At 49.5% G+C, this 17,611-nt stretch overlaps 1 protein-coding gene across 3 annotated transcripts in view; it reads right to left on the bottom strand.

Annotated features, from left to right (window-relative positions):
- Positions 1 to 17,611, bottom strand: part of CFAP221 (cilia and flagella associated protein 221) — a 90,125-nt gene that overhangs the window by 37,185 nt on the left and 35,329 nt on the right. For all 3 annotated transcript variants that reach the window (XM_070071560.1, XM_051848749.2, XM_002712377.5), the window contains exon 7: positions 11,755 to 11,858. In XM_070071560.1, the coding sequence (XP_069927661.1) occupies positions 11,755 to 11,858 (104 nt within the window). The remainder of the gene's footprint in view (positions 1 to 11,754; positions 11,859 to 17,611) is intronic.

Genomic DNA, 17,611 nt, shown 5'->3' with positions numbered 1-17,611 from the left:
AACACCATGTCAACACCATCGCTGTAAGCAGCAAAGAAGAGCAGTCTCTCTCTCTCTCTCTCTCTCTCTCTCTCTCTCTCTCTCTCACACACACACACACACACACACACACATTTGTGCCTGAATAATTCCATTCCTTATATGTTTGTGTAAATTGGATTCTCTCTTTGGCTCTAACGCCAACCAGCACATGGTACCTTATTCTTCCTTCGTGCCTCTGGTGCTGGGGGGCTCAGAACATAGAAAGCGCTCCACAAACATGGAAAGAAGGGCAGTGGAGAGGGAGGGTGGACGGGTCGGTGTGGTCAGGGTGAGTGTTCTCTCTGACTTTCGCTAATGACTCTTTGGTTTGCTTTCCAGACGAGACCTTCTACCCCGGGGTACTTGGTCTTTCTGTTGCCCCTGCAGAGGCCTTGCCTAGTCCCCCTCTGGTGTGCCCTGCACATCCTCCTCCCCGTGTGCCCCTCCTCTGACTTCCTCCCCCGCTCTTCTCCCTCTCCTCTGTGTGCTCAACCACACACATCCGTCATTCACGCAGATGTCCAAGCATCTACCGAGCACCCACTGTGTGCCAGGCGCTGTTTTCAGCAATGAACACAAGCATTCTGGTAGGGGACAGCAAACAGAAAGGAACGAACAAATGAACATCACCCATGAAGTCAAGTCGTGACTACGCACAAGAGACACTAAGTGGGACACGGGGAAGCAGGTGGCGTGATGTGCCAGCTGCAGACAGGATGGATGGGAAGGCCCCCTGGCAGAGCAGAGGGTTGGGGGAGAGGACTTTTGCTCCTGTCCCCAAATGCTAGCTCCTGCTGCCTCGGGGTCTTGGGACTTGCTGCTCCCTAGGCTTGGAAAGCTCACTCCTGATCTTTTAGCTGCCTTCCTACTGCTCGCTGAAATGAGCCTCCTGTTACTAAGGAACCCAGCCTGGCGAGTCTGCATCAGCCTATGCACTGCATGAAACTCCTTGCCTCTGCACCTGTTGCGGCAGGACTATTTGGCCCTCAAATGCAGATAGGAGTTTAAACCCCAGAAGTAAGAGTTGACAGCACCAGGAGGCTAGAAAATTCACCCAATTCTGGTGGACAGAGGTGGGGCCTTTGGGAAGTGATCAGACCTGGTTTTGGCAAGTGGATATGGCAGCTTTGTAAAGAAAGAGATGGACACGGGGACACAGGTGCTCCCACTGTGATGGGGTGCAGCTCAGCAGGACCTCACCAGAGCCTGTGTCACGCAGTTCCAACTTGGAACCCCAGGGCACTGAGTCCTGACAAACCTTTTCTCCTCCTTGTAAGTCAGCTGCCTCAGTATTCCAAGGCTCCCCTGAGCCCCAGGGACTCATGCGCTACCTAAATTGCTACCTTGCAACGTTTACTGCAAGCCCCATAGCTTGTTTACCTTCTTGGGTATCTGTCAATTTCCAGAGACTGGAAGTCAGTCTTTCTGAGGCACCTGCTCCAGCCGCTGCTGGGAAGAGTGAGTGGGCAGGGAGCTGGGGTCCAGCAGCCCACCTAAGGTCCACTGAACAGAAATCCTGATTCCCCATGAGGCACTGGGCTCCAACACCTTGCCCACCCACTTGGTTTGATCCCATAGTTCGGGAAGGGCTTTAGATGTACATTCTGCTGCTTCTGCTCCAGTTCATTAACTTAAAATAAGAGCAAGCTCTGGAGCCAGGATCCCTGTTTGCCTTGACCTTTGACCTGGCTGATTTATGTGCCAGTGTCCAGGGCTAATACAGAAGGCGCCCTGTGGAGGTGTGCTCTGGCAGCCAGAGTGAACCACCGGTCCCCTGAACAGGGATCCAGCTGACATCACTGTTAATGGAGCAAGGGCTGTAGCAGGTGGAAACACTCACAGATGTCCCAGGGCTGTTGAGCACTCACAGCCACTGCTTGGCAAAAACTAATAGTGATGCCCGGGAGAGGATGTCCCACATTTTAAAAAAGAGAATAGCACCTGGAAGAAGACTACTTTATTAAAAAAAAAAGCCCACACCATTTTTCTGTGGCCTCAGTAGAATTTCACGTGGGATCAATGTCAGATCATTACCTTCAACGTAACCAGGGGAAAACGTTAAAGCCCAGGGCAAGGAGGGGTGGTGGTGAGCAGGGGTAGGGAGGGGAACAGAACGTAAAGAGAAACTAACATCTAAGAACATGCTAGTTTGTCAGCAGAATGTGGATCCTGAGGACACGTCTCAATGCTGAAAACCACTCTAGTGCTAAGTGAAGTCAGCCTAGATTTACGAGGATGCAAAATGTGCCTAACGATGAGCGGCCACTGTAAGGAGATGGAAAAATCAGAGCACACTGGGGACAGAAAGGTTCAGGATGGGCACGATTTAAAAACATTTCTTCTTGCCCACATGTGGGTACAATGCACCTACAATATTGTTAGAATGTGTCAAAGTTTTACTTTAGTCGACACACAGAAATCGCACAGATGGATAGGGTGCCATGCGATGTTTGTTTCCGTGCAAGGATCAGATCTGAGCAACTGACGCATCCTTTCTTTATATGAAGACACTCTAAATCCTCTTCTAACTATGCTGATAGGCATCGCTGTCAACTACAGCACCTTCCTGTGCAACAGAACGCCAGAACTTACCCTTCCACAGGGACTGCAGCCTGCCCCCAGCCACCGGCCTCTGCCCGCCTCTCTCTGCCACTCTCCAGCCTCTGCACCCAGCATCCTACCTCAGGGACCAGCTTCTCCGTATTTCACAGATGGCTGGGATCATGCCTGTCATCCTAACTTTGAAGCAGCCTTTTCTTCAAACAGCTCAGAAGGTGGAGTTCATTCCCCGAAATGGTCACCGAGCCATTTAACCCACGCGCCGGCAGTGTGGGTGAGGACTAGCTTTAATCTTCCAGGATTGAGGGTTCCACTAACTGCGCAGCTTTGGGTAAGCTGCTTAAATCCCATCTAAGCTTCAGTGGGGGAACGAGAAGCCTCACAGTTTAAACATCGCTCTTGCCAAATCCTAACAATGCTTCCAGTTTGCCAGACTACAGAAGGGAGAGCAACCATCCACTCACAGCGGCAACAACCACAGGACGTCCGCCCAGGGGTGAGGGTGAGAGAAAGGCCTCGACCTACAGACCATGACTCACACCCTTGTCTGTCACACAGGGCTCAGTGCCTTACCCGAGCCTCAGTTTTCTCATCTGTAAAATGGGAGGTTTAAAGGAGAAAACAACAGACAGGGTCTGGGGCGATGCTTGGCGTGTAACAGTATGTGTCCTACGCGTGTGGCCTGTCCACTGTTCGTCCTACACAGAAGCAAGGGATAACTTGCTGTGTCTTAAATTCTCATTAAAAAGTCTGAAGGCAGGAACCATCTATATGATAAACTTATACTTGACCCATTTGAGTTCTTGGGGCAATCGCCTCCCGGGGTGAGCCCAAAGGCCAGGTCTTCACAGAAGAGCCAAGTGCAGGTGATGGGACAGGTCAGGGAACCAGGCCTGCAGCCCTTCTGCGAAGTGAGACGGGAGCCTGAGGCTCCCTGCTGGCTTTGCCAGGCAGAAGGGATTTCTGCCCAGCCACAGCAGGTGGGGGCTCGTGGGCTACGGGCTGATAAACCCCAGCACTCACTTTGCTCTCCAATCCTCCTCTCCCTTCAGCAAGTTTGACTGGAACTGGAAATAAGTGGTCAAACTCATTCTTTCAGAATGGAACGCCTTTCCTTTTTGACCCTGTGCATCAAACATCGCAGACATCAGGCACAAGACCAGGGCAGCCTGGGGGCTCTGGCTGAGCTACAGCGTGGTCGAGGAGGAGTGAGGAGAGAGGGTGCTGGGGGGAGCATGCCAGGTCAGCAATTCAATTTCCGGCAAGCACACGACCTGCTGGCCAGGCATGCGTGCAGCACGCACACGCTCTGTGTCCACTGTGCCAGGCACCATGCCCAGCTCTGCACAGCTCCTGGGGAGGGTGGGGTGACTGCAGGAAGCACAGGGTGGGGCACCCCCACCACCCACTGCCCAAGCTGGAACAGGCCAGCCTCACCGGACCTTCAGGAAGGCTCATCCACTCCAGCACGTGTCCCTCACCACGGCCAAGGCCACTGACCATCCAAGCCAACTTGAGCTCCCTTCTTCACTTCAGGGTGCTGCCTGCTTCCACCCTGTGTTCCTCCAACCCACTCTCCCTTCAGGAGCCACAGAGCTCTTTTAAAACATACATTAGGCCGGACCACCTCCTGGGTCAAAGCCTGCATGGGCTCCCACCCTACTCAGACCCCCGCTGGGCCTCTCCAGCTGGGGCTTACACCCTTCATCCCTAGCTGCGCCCTCCAGCCATGCTGGGCAAGGAAGCTGTGTTGGAACACACAGGGAGGAGCTGAAAAGAGCTGGGGAAACAATGGAAACAAATGATTGGAGACAAGAGATGGAACCATCACCAAGGTAGACACTGTATCAGGAGGAACAACAAAAAACCTCATACTTATACATGCATACACACACCACACACGTCCACACACAGACACATACATCGCAAACACAAGTGTGCATGCAGCAGGTAGAAGCAGGGATTCCACATAGAGTGACACTGCCTTTTAAAAAGATAACAGATGTTATGAGCAAAGGACAGTCAATATGACCAATATTCCTAAGGATATTCCTGAGGTTTTAATAATAGTTTCCTAAAATAATGGAAGTCACTTTGTCACAGATCAAAAGGACATATTCTTTTCCTGGGTGGGGGGGTAGAATGAGAAAGAATTGGGCTGGTGTTGTGGCACAGGGGTTAAGCCACCACCTGCGGTGCCAGCATTCCTCATGGGCACCGGTTTGTATTCCAGCTGCTCCATTTTCCATCCAGATCCCTGCTAGGGTGCCTGGGAAAAGCCGCAGAAGATGGCCCAAGTGCTTGGGCTCCTGCACCCATGTGGAAGACCCAGATGAAGCTCCTGGCTCCTGGCTTTGGCCTGGCCCAATCCTAGCTGTTGTGGCCACTTGGGGAGTGAACCAGAGGATGGAAGATTCTCTTTCTCAAACTCTGCCTTTCAAATAAATATTAAAAAAAAAAAAAGTTAAAGAGCAACACCAATCCATATGCTGGTGAATTACTTAACCTCAAGACTGAAAAATAAATCCAGAGGCACCCAGAATTCACCTTTGATGGGAAACTACTCATCCCAGTCTCTGAATTCCTAGGAAACCCGAAGCCAGAGGACAATCCGCAGTGGCCACAGGGTTCTGGGGCAGGTGGAGTTGCAAACCAAGACTTTTATACCCAGCCGGGCTGTCCTTCAAGATCTCAGGCAGCAGGGGGCCATTCGCCGGCAAGCAGCATGTGGCCCCCAGGCCTGCTGGGAAAAGAACTGCAACACTGCAGACACTGCAACAAAGAACTGGTGCATGCAGAGATGATCGAATGGAAGCAAAACCAAGTAACTGTGATATTCATGGTGTGCAACAGAACATCCACCCAAAGACTCAGCCAACATAAAATAATGTAACAGAACTGGGAGTTGTTGGGGGCGCGCCTGTTAGCTGCTTCTCCCATTTTCTACTGCCAAGGCACTGGCATGAGTGGAGGCATGCAGTTAAAGATGTAGCTCTGGCCCCTTAATGCTTCCAGGTTATCTTTTCTTAATTTTGGCAGTAAATTCTGCAGATGAATTTTGCTTGTATCAAAGCAGCTTGCCTATTCCTTCAGCTTCACTCTTATCTTCAGTCACTATCAAAGAACAACACAATATTTTTACATATTTTGTGATCCCATTTTCTTCTAATAGTTTCACTTGTTGTGGGGAGCAACTCGGACTAGACTAAGTTACTGGAATTAAGACTTATTCTATCCATCTGCTCTCCCACAATATGGCGCTGGGAGAGGAGGAAACAGCTTCTACACAGCTGCCTCTCGCCAATTTGATTGACTGAGCTGCAGGAGCTGATCCTGCTCCTGATTGGAGGAGAGCAGCGTACTCGGCGTGTGGGTAGCAGAGTTGGGATTGGTGGAAGAGGACTATAAAGGAGGAGAGAGACACCATGCACCAGGAATATCTAAGGGGAACACCTGAGGAACATCTGAGCAGCCCCTGAGAAGAGCCAGCCGGCGGTGTGCAGCTCCCCCGCGGAAGTGGGGAAAGTGGCAGGGGGAACCGCCCTTCCACGGAGGTGGAAGGGACGGTAGCCAACCCGGGAAGAACCAGCAGCAAACCTGGGAAGGGCCGAGCAGACAAAAGAACAGCGCAGGGTCCTGTGTCGTTCCTCCACGAGGAGGGGGAGCGACATAATGGTGCCGTGACTCGGATAGGAAACCTAGGCAGGGTTTAGTGTCGTTCCTCCATGAAGAGGGGGAGCGACAACTTGTGTTCACATCATTGCACATGTCTGGCCCCACCCTTTCTTCTCTTTGTATGTATGCACGGAGGTGAGTCTGCGACATGGAGGTGAGTCTGTGACAAAGTTCCTGATGGTTACTTCTGGGTTGCTGAGATTCTGGGTACTGTTTTCTCCACTCGGACTTTATACTTTCTTAAGTATTTCCATTTCTTATAATGAACTTGTTTCACTTTAATAAAGCTATTTTTAAACAAACGTTTATGTTTGCTTGATCCATTTTCCCCCACAGGTGTGTACACCCAGAGTAACTCACTTTTTCCTCTATTGTTGGTGTTGCCTGTTTGTTGGTATGACGTCTGCCTCAGACCATCCGTAGGGGACCCACAGAAGGGTCTCTCTCCTGAAATCACGGTCAGCTTTCTCTTCTGCTCCCCTGGAAGACGGAAGTTCCCAGCAGGGAGAAGGACTGGGACAAGCCATTCCTACCTCCTCCCTGAGCCTCTCTGGGACCAAGCCCTCCAGGATGGAGAGCAGAGGCTTGAATTTGGTCAAGGTCGGCCACTGTGTTCTGGGTTAAGCTCACTGAGCACTGCTGGTTCCCCACCAAATGGCCTTTTTTTTTTTTTTTTGACAGGCAGAGTGGACAGAGAGAAAGGTCTTCCTTTGCCGTTGGTTCACCCTCCAATGGCTGCTGCAGCTGGCGCACTGCGCTGATCCGAAGCCAGGAGCCAGGTGCTTCTCCTGGTCTCCCATGGGGGTGCAGGGCCCAAGCACTTGGGCCATCCTCCACTGCACTCCTGGGCCACAGCAGAGAGCTGGCCTGGAAGAGGAGCAACCGGGACAGAATCCGGCGCCCCAACCGGGACTAGAACCCGGTGTGCCAGCACCGCAAGCGGAGGATTAGCCTATTGAGCCATGGCGCTGGCCCAAATGGTCTTCTTGGATGGGAAACACCTGGGTCTCTGGAAGATGAGAAGAAAACACGAGATTTGCTTAAGAGCCATTGCTGATTTCTGTTCTCTCACAAGACAGAATTTTCTTGAACTCTGTGTCTGGGAAACTATTCCGTTTGTTCCTCTTCCCTAGATCTTTTTTAAAAAATGATTTTATTCATTTACTTATGTGGGGGAGAGCTTCCATCTGAAGTTTCGCTCCTTCACTGCCTACAACAGCTGGGGCTAGGCCAGGCCGAAGCAGGAGCCAGGAACTCCATCTGGGTGGCCCATGTGGGTACCCAAGCACTTGGGCCATCACCTGCTGCCTCCTGGATGCATTAGCAGGAAGTTGGACCTGCAGCACAAAGTAGCCGGGTCTTGAGCCAGGCACAGTGATAGCAGATGCAGGCAGCCCAGATGGAGGCTTAACCCACTTGCACCACAATACCCGCACCCCTTCTCTCCTGTATCAAGGCATCCTGGTAGCATCACTTCGCAGTGTGGCGTCATAGCTGAGCCTGGAACCACACAGACTCTGCTGCCCGGCAGAGGTTACCTGCCCTCCCCGAGCTCTCACTGGCCCCTCCCTCCAGGGTTTTGGGGTTAAATGAGACAGAGCGTGTGATGTGCTGAGTGCAGCAGCCGGCACGGGGCCAAGCCTCAGCAGACAGAGGCAGTTGTTGACATTATCCCAGCCGCATTGTGTGCAAGCCCTGCCTCCCTCCCACCCAGGATACACCGAGCACGGAGTAAGACGGGCCAGTGCGCCACTGCGACGGAGCTGCTCTACAGTCTGCGCACAGAGAACTGCTACTCTTCTGTCTGGTTTTTCCTGCTTCTTCTATGTGCTGTTACAAGTCAATTAAACCCAGAGAACTCACTCACAGCTAGTATATGTGAACTGTCTCTCATCGTTCTTCCTGCCTTAGGTGTGGTGCTTTAGGAAATTTTTTTAAAGTTTCAACTCCTGCTTTTACTTCTCATGAGCATTCTTCTCCAACTGGGCCCCTGGCCCCTGGCTATTTCCCACCTGCGAGGCTTATGAGTCAAGCCGGATGCCTGAGAAGCCAGGAAAACCAATTAGCTCAGAGCCCATCCAAGCTGCCTCTGGTCACTGGTCACCGGCTTTGGAACTGCAGGTGACACGAGGTGGTCATGCAATGCTACAGACCCCAAAGTACAGCAGCCAAAGGTGCTCTGGGGTCTGTACAACAAGGTGGGGGAACCAACACAGGAAAATTCCAGAGATCAGCAAATCCAGAGATGCACGAAGCCGCATAAAATAACTACCAGGAAAACAGAAGGCTCCAGCCCACGAGCTGGGTGGGAAAAGCCAGGCCAGCAACGCGTCCATGGAGTGCAGATTACTTAAAACAGCCAGTGAGGGGTGCGCAAGCCCCAGGAGCCCTGGCTTGCCTTTATCTGCTCGCTCGCTCTCGCACCCCCTCTCTGGCAGCATGCTCTCCTGATGTTCCTCCTGGGTCTCTGTCCCTTCGCCATGTTCTGAGTGCCTGAGTGCTCGGGACTCGGTCTTTCGTCCACTTCTCATCTGTGTCCACGCAGCCTTCCTGGGTGACCTCATCTCCGCCCCCTGGCTGTCCACTCCACCCGTACCCATGTGATGCCTACACTTCCAACCCTCTCTCTCACCTCCCTCTCGACTCCAAATGATACTTCCATTGAATTTCAGTCTAAGGAAGAATTTAAAACACGAGCAAGGAACCAAGCACCAGAACACCACAGAAAACTGTCCAGTGGATCAGACCAGACACCTCACATGTGTGTGTCCAAATACGCTGACTGCAATTTATCATCCGAGTACTTGGGGAGAGTACTTTTTAAAGTACTTCATGGATGCTGTTAGTGCATTCTGCCTATCTTTACTGAGCCTGGGATTTGAACAGGGCATGTTTCAAAATCCCTTGGGTAGACCGGTGCTGTTTATCATGGGATGCAGGTTTACACAGAGGCATGGCCAGGCCATCCACTCTCCAACTTCTCTGCTTTTCCTTGCTGTGGACACCGGCTCTGTGCAAGTTCTCAAGGCCTGCATTGCTTTGTTCCAACGCCACGGTTTCCTGGCCTCCTGACCCTACCCACCCTGGCTGCCCCTGCACAATGCAAGCTACACGGACCTATCCACAGAACAGCACCTGTCAGGGCTGCACAGAAATCTTAATGGTTCCCTTCTGTCCCTGGAACTTCACAGAGGTACAGGTCATTGGGTGGGCGGGACCCACCCAATTGGGTGGGCGGGACCCACAGATCAAGCACCCAAACACTGCTTGGAGGAATGTCCCCATGAGACCCACTGTTCAAAGTACAGGCAACCAGGCCCTTCTCAGACTTGCTAACTCCCAGCCACCAGGGAACGGGCCCCTGGGCTTTTTTGCTTTCCCAGTTGTTCAACATCTTGGGGCGCTGAGCCAGTCTCACCCCCCCGTCTGGTGCTGGACTCCTCCTTGCTAAATTCCCACCAGTCTTCAGCGGTGGTGAACCAGCTCCTTAAGCAGCCAAGCTCACCTGCGGGCGTCTCTGCCTATGTGTGGGTCCTAGCTCTTCCCTTTGGCCCCAAGTCCACTCCTTCACCGCGCCACAGTGCCCGAGTGCTGCCTCCATGCCTTTCTCTGTTCGAGGCCTAGTATCCCCAACCCTTCGCTGGCCTTCACCATGTCCGTTCACGGGGACTTACCTGGATCAGTCTTGGAGATCAAATCCCAGACACAAATCCCAGTGCTCCAGGGAGGACAGGGGGTGCAGGATGGGGCCGGAGTGTCTCCACTTTCTTGCAAGGTCTCTATTTCCCCAGACAGATCCTTGGCGAAGACCAAGGAGCCAGCTCACGCTTCCCCCACACCTTGTAGCACCCATCTTTACAACCTCTTCCAAGCCAAACTGGAACCCCGATTTGTGCTTTATGCGGTGGTGCAGAGGCTTTGAAGCCAGAGTGGGTTCGAGTCCCGCCTGCGCCATGTACAATGGCATGACCTGAGACGGGGAGGTAAGCCGTCTGTGGCTCACTTCTATGTCTGCGAGATGGAAATAACAACTGTGCCTCCTGCTGCGGTTGTGGTACAGATTAGGTGTGCACATGTCCCACGTAGAAGAGGGGCTGGTGTACAACAACCTCTAAGTTTTACTCTCATTATTATAGCGAAAAGTCTATTGTGAGAATACCAACTACTCTTAAAGTCTGAAATAGTATCTTGTTCAGTACAATTTTAGTAACCACTTATGTTCCCTTCTTTGTAAGCCCCAAACACCTGAAAATAATAAACCTCTTCTCTCTGGAAAGAAAATGAAGCCCTATTTTTTTTTTGGCAATATAAATAGTGGTTACCTTCTATTGAAAAAAATCTCAGTAGAGTCCCTGGTTCTCCAGAAAACAATCTCTTTGCATTTCACAAATCAGAATTAATTCAAAATTTCTTCTTTGAACGTTTGTTTGACAGAAATATGTACTCGCAAAGATGTGAGTTATCGATAAATGAATATCCAGACTTAAAACACAACAAAACTGCTTCAGCATCCACTGTGGATATTTAAATATATTTCAATATAGATATTTAAATTTGAATCCCAGACCTAAATATCAAGAGACTGAAAATGGAAGGCAGAAATCAGTTCAGGTGTACAATTTCACTTTCAAATGCAAAGGGACCCATTTTAAAACCACAGGGACCTGTGTGTCCTTTGGGGCATGCAAGGCAGATCATCTACACCATGCAGGAGACAAACTCACTAGACACACCACTGAGATTCTGAAAGCTGGGGAAGAAAGGATATTTCTTTTTTTTTTTTTTTTTTTTTGACAGGCAGAGTGGACAGTGAGAGAGAGAGACAGAGAGAGAAAGGTCTTCCTTTGCCGTTGGATCACCCTCCAATGGCCGCCGCTGCAGCCGGCGCACCGCGCTGATCCGATGGCAGGAGCCAGGATCCAGGTGCTTTTCCTGGTCTCCCATGGGGTGCAGGGCCCAAGCACCTGGGCCATCCTCCACTGCACTCCCTGGCCATAGCAGAGAGCTGGCCTGGAAGAGGGGCAACCGGGACAGAATCCGGCGCCCCGACCGGGACTAGAACCCGGTGTGCCGGCGCCGCATGGTGGAGGATTAGCCTATTGAGCCACGGCGCCGGCCAAGAAAGGATATTTCTATTATCTCTGAGACAGAATTAAAAGGCAACAGCAAAACCAAGGACACAGTCAGCAGCCCAAATTAGAACAAGATTAGATTAATTTCTCATTTCAAGTTTCGACCTTGAAAGAAAGTTACCTGGACATTATTATAAATGGTCTGCACGATCCAAATTATTCAAAAGTGCCCTTATTCCCCAGTGTCCAATTCCAATTCACACTACGTCAGATATGTAAGACTCGCTATGCTTATACATTCCAAAATACAGCAATGCAGTCAAATGTGGCTTATTCTTTTTTTAGGACTTGAGACCTACTTTCCCATCCTCTCTGTGATCCGAGAACTGCGAGAAGTGACAGCACCTGAGGCGCTGCCGCTCCTTACCTGACGTTGGCTCGATCACAAAGGCTTGATGAGACTCGAGCAAGGTGATGTGGAACTCAAAATCCACAGGGCAGCTGCACTGCAAAGGAATAACATAGGTTTTGCTGCAAAAGAGACAAACAACAACAACAACAAAAAACAAAAAAACAAAAAAAGCATTATTTTTCTTTATAACTAGCTCTTTTCACTAGCAAGGAACAGAGACTCAAGTTCTATAATGAACAAAAAAGGGCAGCATCCAACTTGGATCCAGCACTTGCTGGGTGCGAGGAGCTGTTTCCTCCGCATCTGTCTAACTGCTTGAAGCCTATGAGGTGGTAGGATGCTTATCATCATTTACAGAACTGAGGCCCAGAGAGGGTAAGTGTCCCACACAAGGCGGCTGGTTAGCGGCAGACTGAGACAATGCAGGTTGGCCATCGTTGGTGTCTCTGCTACCACCAGGGTCCTGCTACCTCTTCTTTGATGTCCACACTAGGGGATCTTCATTGCGGCCTCTTCAGCATTGTTAGGTTTATTCTGGGGAGACTCAAGGTACTAAGAGGCAATCCCCACCACACAAGTAGGCCTCCGAGGTCCTAGGAGATGCTGATTGGCCAGGCCTGGGAAAGCCGTGGACTTCATGGAGCTTGGAATGGGACAGTGTAGAGGAAGGCACACTCTGGGCTGTGCGTGACTGAAACACGCCGGAGACCGTCTTTGGTTGGAAGCCCAGCAAGCATGAGAGAACCAGATGGTGTCTGTGTGTTTAGCAGGCCTGGGTGGCCCTCAAGGCCATGCCGACGTCCAAGCAGGCTGGAGGCTGTCACTCCTGGCACTGCAGGGCTCCTGCAGCGGGAGCACTTTTTGGAGAGTCCTGTGCTTGTTCCATTTATCAGGGCAAGCCCAGGCCGGCCAGAGCCTGCAGGATGAGCGAGGCCTGGAGCAGTGGAGCTCTCCAGCCGTCACTCAGCGTTCTCACTGCACCTGACGCAGGATTTCCGGCTCCCCGTCAGCAGGGGGAAGCTGAGCCCCTTTCTAGTGATGCAGCCACTCCCTGCACCTGCCTCACGTCCTTCCCCTCTGGCCACAGCTGGCTTCTTCATCGTCCCCCTGTATCTCTTCTCTACCCTGTAACTCCAGTGCCCGCATGGACCATCACAGCCCTTCTTTGCCCTCCTGCCTCATGGCTGGTGGTCTCCCTGCCAACCTCTCATCCCCTCCAATCCCCCTTCCGCTTCTCACTCCTGGGAGAACCCAGCTGCCATCTGGTTTGAGCAGCTGCCAGCCCAGCCGGTCTCCGCCATCCGGGGCCCCCTACCCTGCCCTGACCATGGACTTCTGCCATCATGGCAGGCTTCCTTACCTGCCTGGCATCCCTGGGGGACTCTGAGCTCAGCAAAGGCCAACTCAGAATTCACATGGGCGTGGGTCTCCAGCATGACCTCAGCACACACTGAACGTTCAGCAAGTATTTGCTGGAACAAAGTGAAATACCTTTTTTGTTCCAGTAGTAGATATAGTGTAGCTCAAATGGGATCTTAAAACAATGCCCAAAGCATGTTTATTTCACTTTAAAATTTGCTTTTGGGACCAATGTTGTAAGTACAGTGGGTTAAGCTGAGGCCTGTGATGCCAGCAACCCACACTGGACCACCAGCTCGAGTCCTGGATGCTCCACTTCTGATCCAGCTTCCTGCTAACAGGCCTCGGAAGGCAGCAGGAGATGGCCCAAGTGCTTGGGTCCCTGCCACCAGGTGGGAGACCAGGATGGAGTTCTTGGCTCCTTGCTTCAGTCTAGCCCAGCCCTGGCTGCTCCGGGCATTTGGGGAGTGAACCAGCCTTTAGACTATCTCTCTCTGTGTTTCTCTCCTTCTTTCTCTCTGTCTGCCTTTCAGATAAATACATGAATCTTTAAAAAATTCATTACCTTAAAAAAAACTGTGAAATATTTTATATTTAAAGAAAAACATAAAACAAAGATTCCTTTATCTACTATCACGCTGTAGCAAATCTTTTGCTTTGGGTACATCAGTGTTATATTTCATCCTCTTTTTAGTTTGAGAAGTAGAGAGATAGAAACAGAGAGAGAGAGAGAGAGAGCACGCGCCCATTCTCTGGCTCACTTTCCAAATGCCCACAACGGTCGGCGCTGGGCCAGCAGGGAGCTGGGAGCTGGGAATGAATCCAGGCCTCCCTTGTGGGTAGCAGAAATCCAATCCCTTGAGCCATCAGCACTGCCTCCCAGAATCAGCATTCATAGGAAGCTGCAGTCAGGGGCCAGAGCCAGGATTTGAACCCAAGCGCTCTGATACGGGACGTGGGTGTCTTAACCAGTGCCTCAACCCCTAGCCCAAATGCTCGCCCCAACCAGAGCTGTATTTTTAAAGAAACAAAGCATTGCAGAAGACTTGAAGCTCTCCTTCCATCCCTTCCCCACCCTCCATGGTTCCTTCCTCCCCAGGGTGACTCCTCTCTTGTATTTCCTGTCTCTCACAGCTGTGCAACTTAATATCATTTGCATATTTATGTACTCATAAAATACATGTTTCCGGCAACATGAGTCTGCAACTTGCTAATTCTTGATTGACACTATGCTTATGTGATTTATCCCATTTATCCACGATGACACGTAAAGTTCTGTCCTTTCATTTTAACTGGGGGACAGCACCCCATGGTACAACTCCACCACACTGTGTGCACCTTCTCTCTTGCTGATGGGCACTTAGGTTGTTGGTGCTTTTTCACTACTGTGATGTGGCCACGAACACACTTGTGCACCTGTCACAATGCTGCTCTCCAGATACAAGAATAGCTGAGTTATGGCAAAGTAAAATGACAACTTTACCGTCTATCAGCCAAGGGGTCTTGAAAGTCCTTACCAGCTGATGGCTCCCCTGGCACCCTAGAAGAGTTTCTGCTGATCACCAGCACTGAAGATTTTCAGACACGCAGACCTGCCCCAGCCTCATGGGGGTAAAACAGCATCTTGTTTTATTTCAGCGCCCTGTTCTTACAGGTTGAGCTTCTATTCCCGGATATTCATTTGGGTTTCTTCTATGAATTGCCTGTGCATATCAACTGCCCATTTTCCATTGGGTTGCTTTATTCCCTAACTCATAAGTCAATTTTAATATCAATTTTGCCATTCTATGCATTGGAGCAATCTTTTCCAGCCATAATTTATCTTTTGATTTACTTATAGTGTTGTTGGTTGAATCAAAGTTTTACATTTTAAAAGTCAGCTTCGTCAATCTATTTTGGAGACAACTGGAGTCTGTTTCAAGCTTACAAACATGACATGTCTCTAAGTTATTCACGTTTAATTTTACACCCTTCAATCAAATTTTCTAAGTTTCTGCATAATAAGCTTACACTTTTTGGTTGCCTTTCTCCCCGCTGGGTGGCTTGGTATGTCTGGGCTGCTCTAACAGAATAACCAAGTAGCTTACAAACAGCAGAGGGGTTGGAAGTCCAAGATCATGGTGCTGGCTGGTGAAGGCTCACTTCCTGGGTACAGACAGCTGTCTCCAGGGAGCTATTTTAGGCATCTTTGATAAGGACACTGCCACTCCCACTCAGAGTGTGTTCCACCCCAGGCCTAATCACCTCCCAAGGGCTCCACCCCCTAACACCACTGCCTTGGAGGTTAGACTTCAGCATTGAATTTGGGGTGCAGAGTGGGGAGCTAAACATTCATACCGAAGCACCAGATATCTTATAGCTTCTGTTACTAATGTGAATAGGATTTTTTTTCTTTTATAATTCATTACTTACTAGTGTGTTGCAATGCTATTTTTTGGAGGTTGATCTAAAGCCATGTTAAAGTCTCTCATGGGTTATAAGAGCTTATCTTTAAGGGACTGGTGCTGTTGCTAAGGCTCCACACTACAGCACTGGCATCCCATGTGGGCTCTGATTTGAATCCCAGAGCTGCTCTTGTAACCCACCTCTCTGCTAATGGCCTGGGAAGGCGGCAGAAGGTGGCCAAGTGCCCCCCAAGCACTTGAACCCCTGCACTCACGTTGAAGACCCTGAAGAAGCTCCTGGCTTTGAATCAGGCCATTTACGACCATTGTGGCCATCTGGGGAGTGAACCAATGGATGGAAGATTTCACTCTCTGTTTTTCTGTAACTCTGCCTTTCAAGTAAATAAGTAAAATCTTAAAAAAAAAAATTGAAAGAGCTTTTCTGTAGATTTTCTTAGATTTTTTAATAGGCAAACATGTTACAGTCTGAAAAAAGCAAAGGACCCTTTCCTGTTTACTTCTCTAGCCCATGGCTCATATATTCCTTCCTGGTGAGGAATGTATGAATTGGTGAGGATTTCCAGGATGATGCTGAATGGCAGTGGTAACAGAGGGCACCCTCTTCTTGTTTTGATTCTGTTGGGAACACTTTAATGCCTACCACCAAGAACGATGGTTCTGGGACGTTTCTGACAATCTTTCTCAGGTCAAGGAAATTGCCTTCTATCCCTAAGCTGTTTTTTTTTTTTTTTTTTTTTTTCCATGCAGTCATGACTGAGTTTTCTTTTTGTTACAATTTTCCTGGTATTTATAATTCTTCTATTGCTTCATTTTCAAATTGTCTGGTAAGTTTTATGTGAAGTGTGTTTCTAGGAAGCACTGAATAGCTGCATTTTTAAAAAGACAAGTTGACAATCATTTCTTTTTACTAGGTGAGTTTAATAAATGTCCATTTGCCGTGATGAATGGTAGATATATTTGAGAATTGTTTCTGCTACCTTATTTTGTGTTTTCTAAAAATCATCTTTGCTTTTTTTTTCCAACTCTTACTGAACTGGTTGCTTGTGTATGTGTACTTTTTCTCTCCTATGATTTGACAGCTATTATTTTAATTATTACTCTTAAATTAAAAAAATCACTAACTAGAAAATTTCCAAGAAAATCTAATGTATAGTATTTCTACTCCCACTCCAAACACAGTCTGTGTGCCTTATGGGCCCACTGAAGACTGTCACCCCTCTGTCTGTATGTTACTCTGAGTTTTAGTTTTAATTTATCTTACAGTTGAGTTAAACCAACAGTTAATCACTAATTAAATCTGACGGCCGGCACCGCGGCTCAATAGGCTAATCCTCCACCTAGCGGCGCCAGCACACCGGGTTCTAGTCCCGGTCGGGGCGCCGGATTCTGTCCCACTTGCCCCTCTTCCAGGCCAGCTCTCTGCTGTGGCCCGGGGGTGCAGTGGAGGATGGCCCAAGTGCTTGGGCCCTGCACCCGCATGGGCGATCAGGAGAAGCACCTGGCTCCTGCCTTCGGATCAGCATGGTGCGCCGGCCATTGGAGGGTGAACCAAAGGCAAAGGAAGACCTTTCTCTCTGTCTCTCTCTCTCACTGTCCACTCTGCCTGTCAAAAAAAAAATAATAATAATAATAATTGCCAACCTATAGACTCAGTTTTGGTGTCCACCATGGCCATGGCCTGGATATTCTTTTCTTCGTGGAATATGTCTTTTAAAATCTGTTTCAGTGTAACAGTCAGGCTAGGTAACGATAATGTGCTGTGTATTTTTTTAAAAAGCCAGAAGAGAGGATTTTGAATGTCTTTACTATAAAGAAATGATGAATGTCTGTGGAGAAAGGTGTGCTTACTCTTCTTGAACATTACCCAATGCATGCATGTTTTGAAACATCACATGGTGCCCCATAATTATTATATGGTTATGTCAATAAAAAATAAAAAGGAAATTTTGTAACAAGGGCTGTGCATGGTGAATTTTTGTTCAATAAGATTTTTTATTTTCTTCCTTGGCCATTAATTTAGCTGGGAAAAGCTTTAGGGTGACTATATTCCTTTGGCATTTTGAAAATATTTACGCCAATATTTATGCTTGAGTGAGATCTGGCCCCTG

The sequence above is a fragment of the Oryctolagus cuniculus genome, chromosome 3 (genome assembly GCF_964237555.1).
Source record: "Oryctolagus cuniculus chromosome 3, mOryCun1.1, whole genome shotgun sequence".
NCBI classification, from domain to species: domain Eukaryota; kingdom Metazoa; phylum Chordata; class Mammalia; order Lagomorpha; family Leporidae; genus Oryctolagus; species Oryctolagus cuniculus.
Note: the sequence above shows the minus strand (reverse complement) of the source record. Positions and strands in the feature narration are given on the sequence as shown.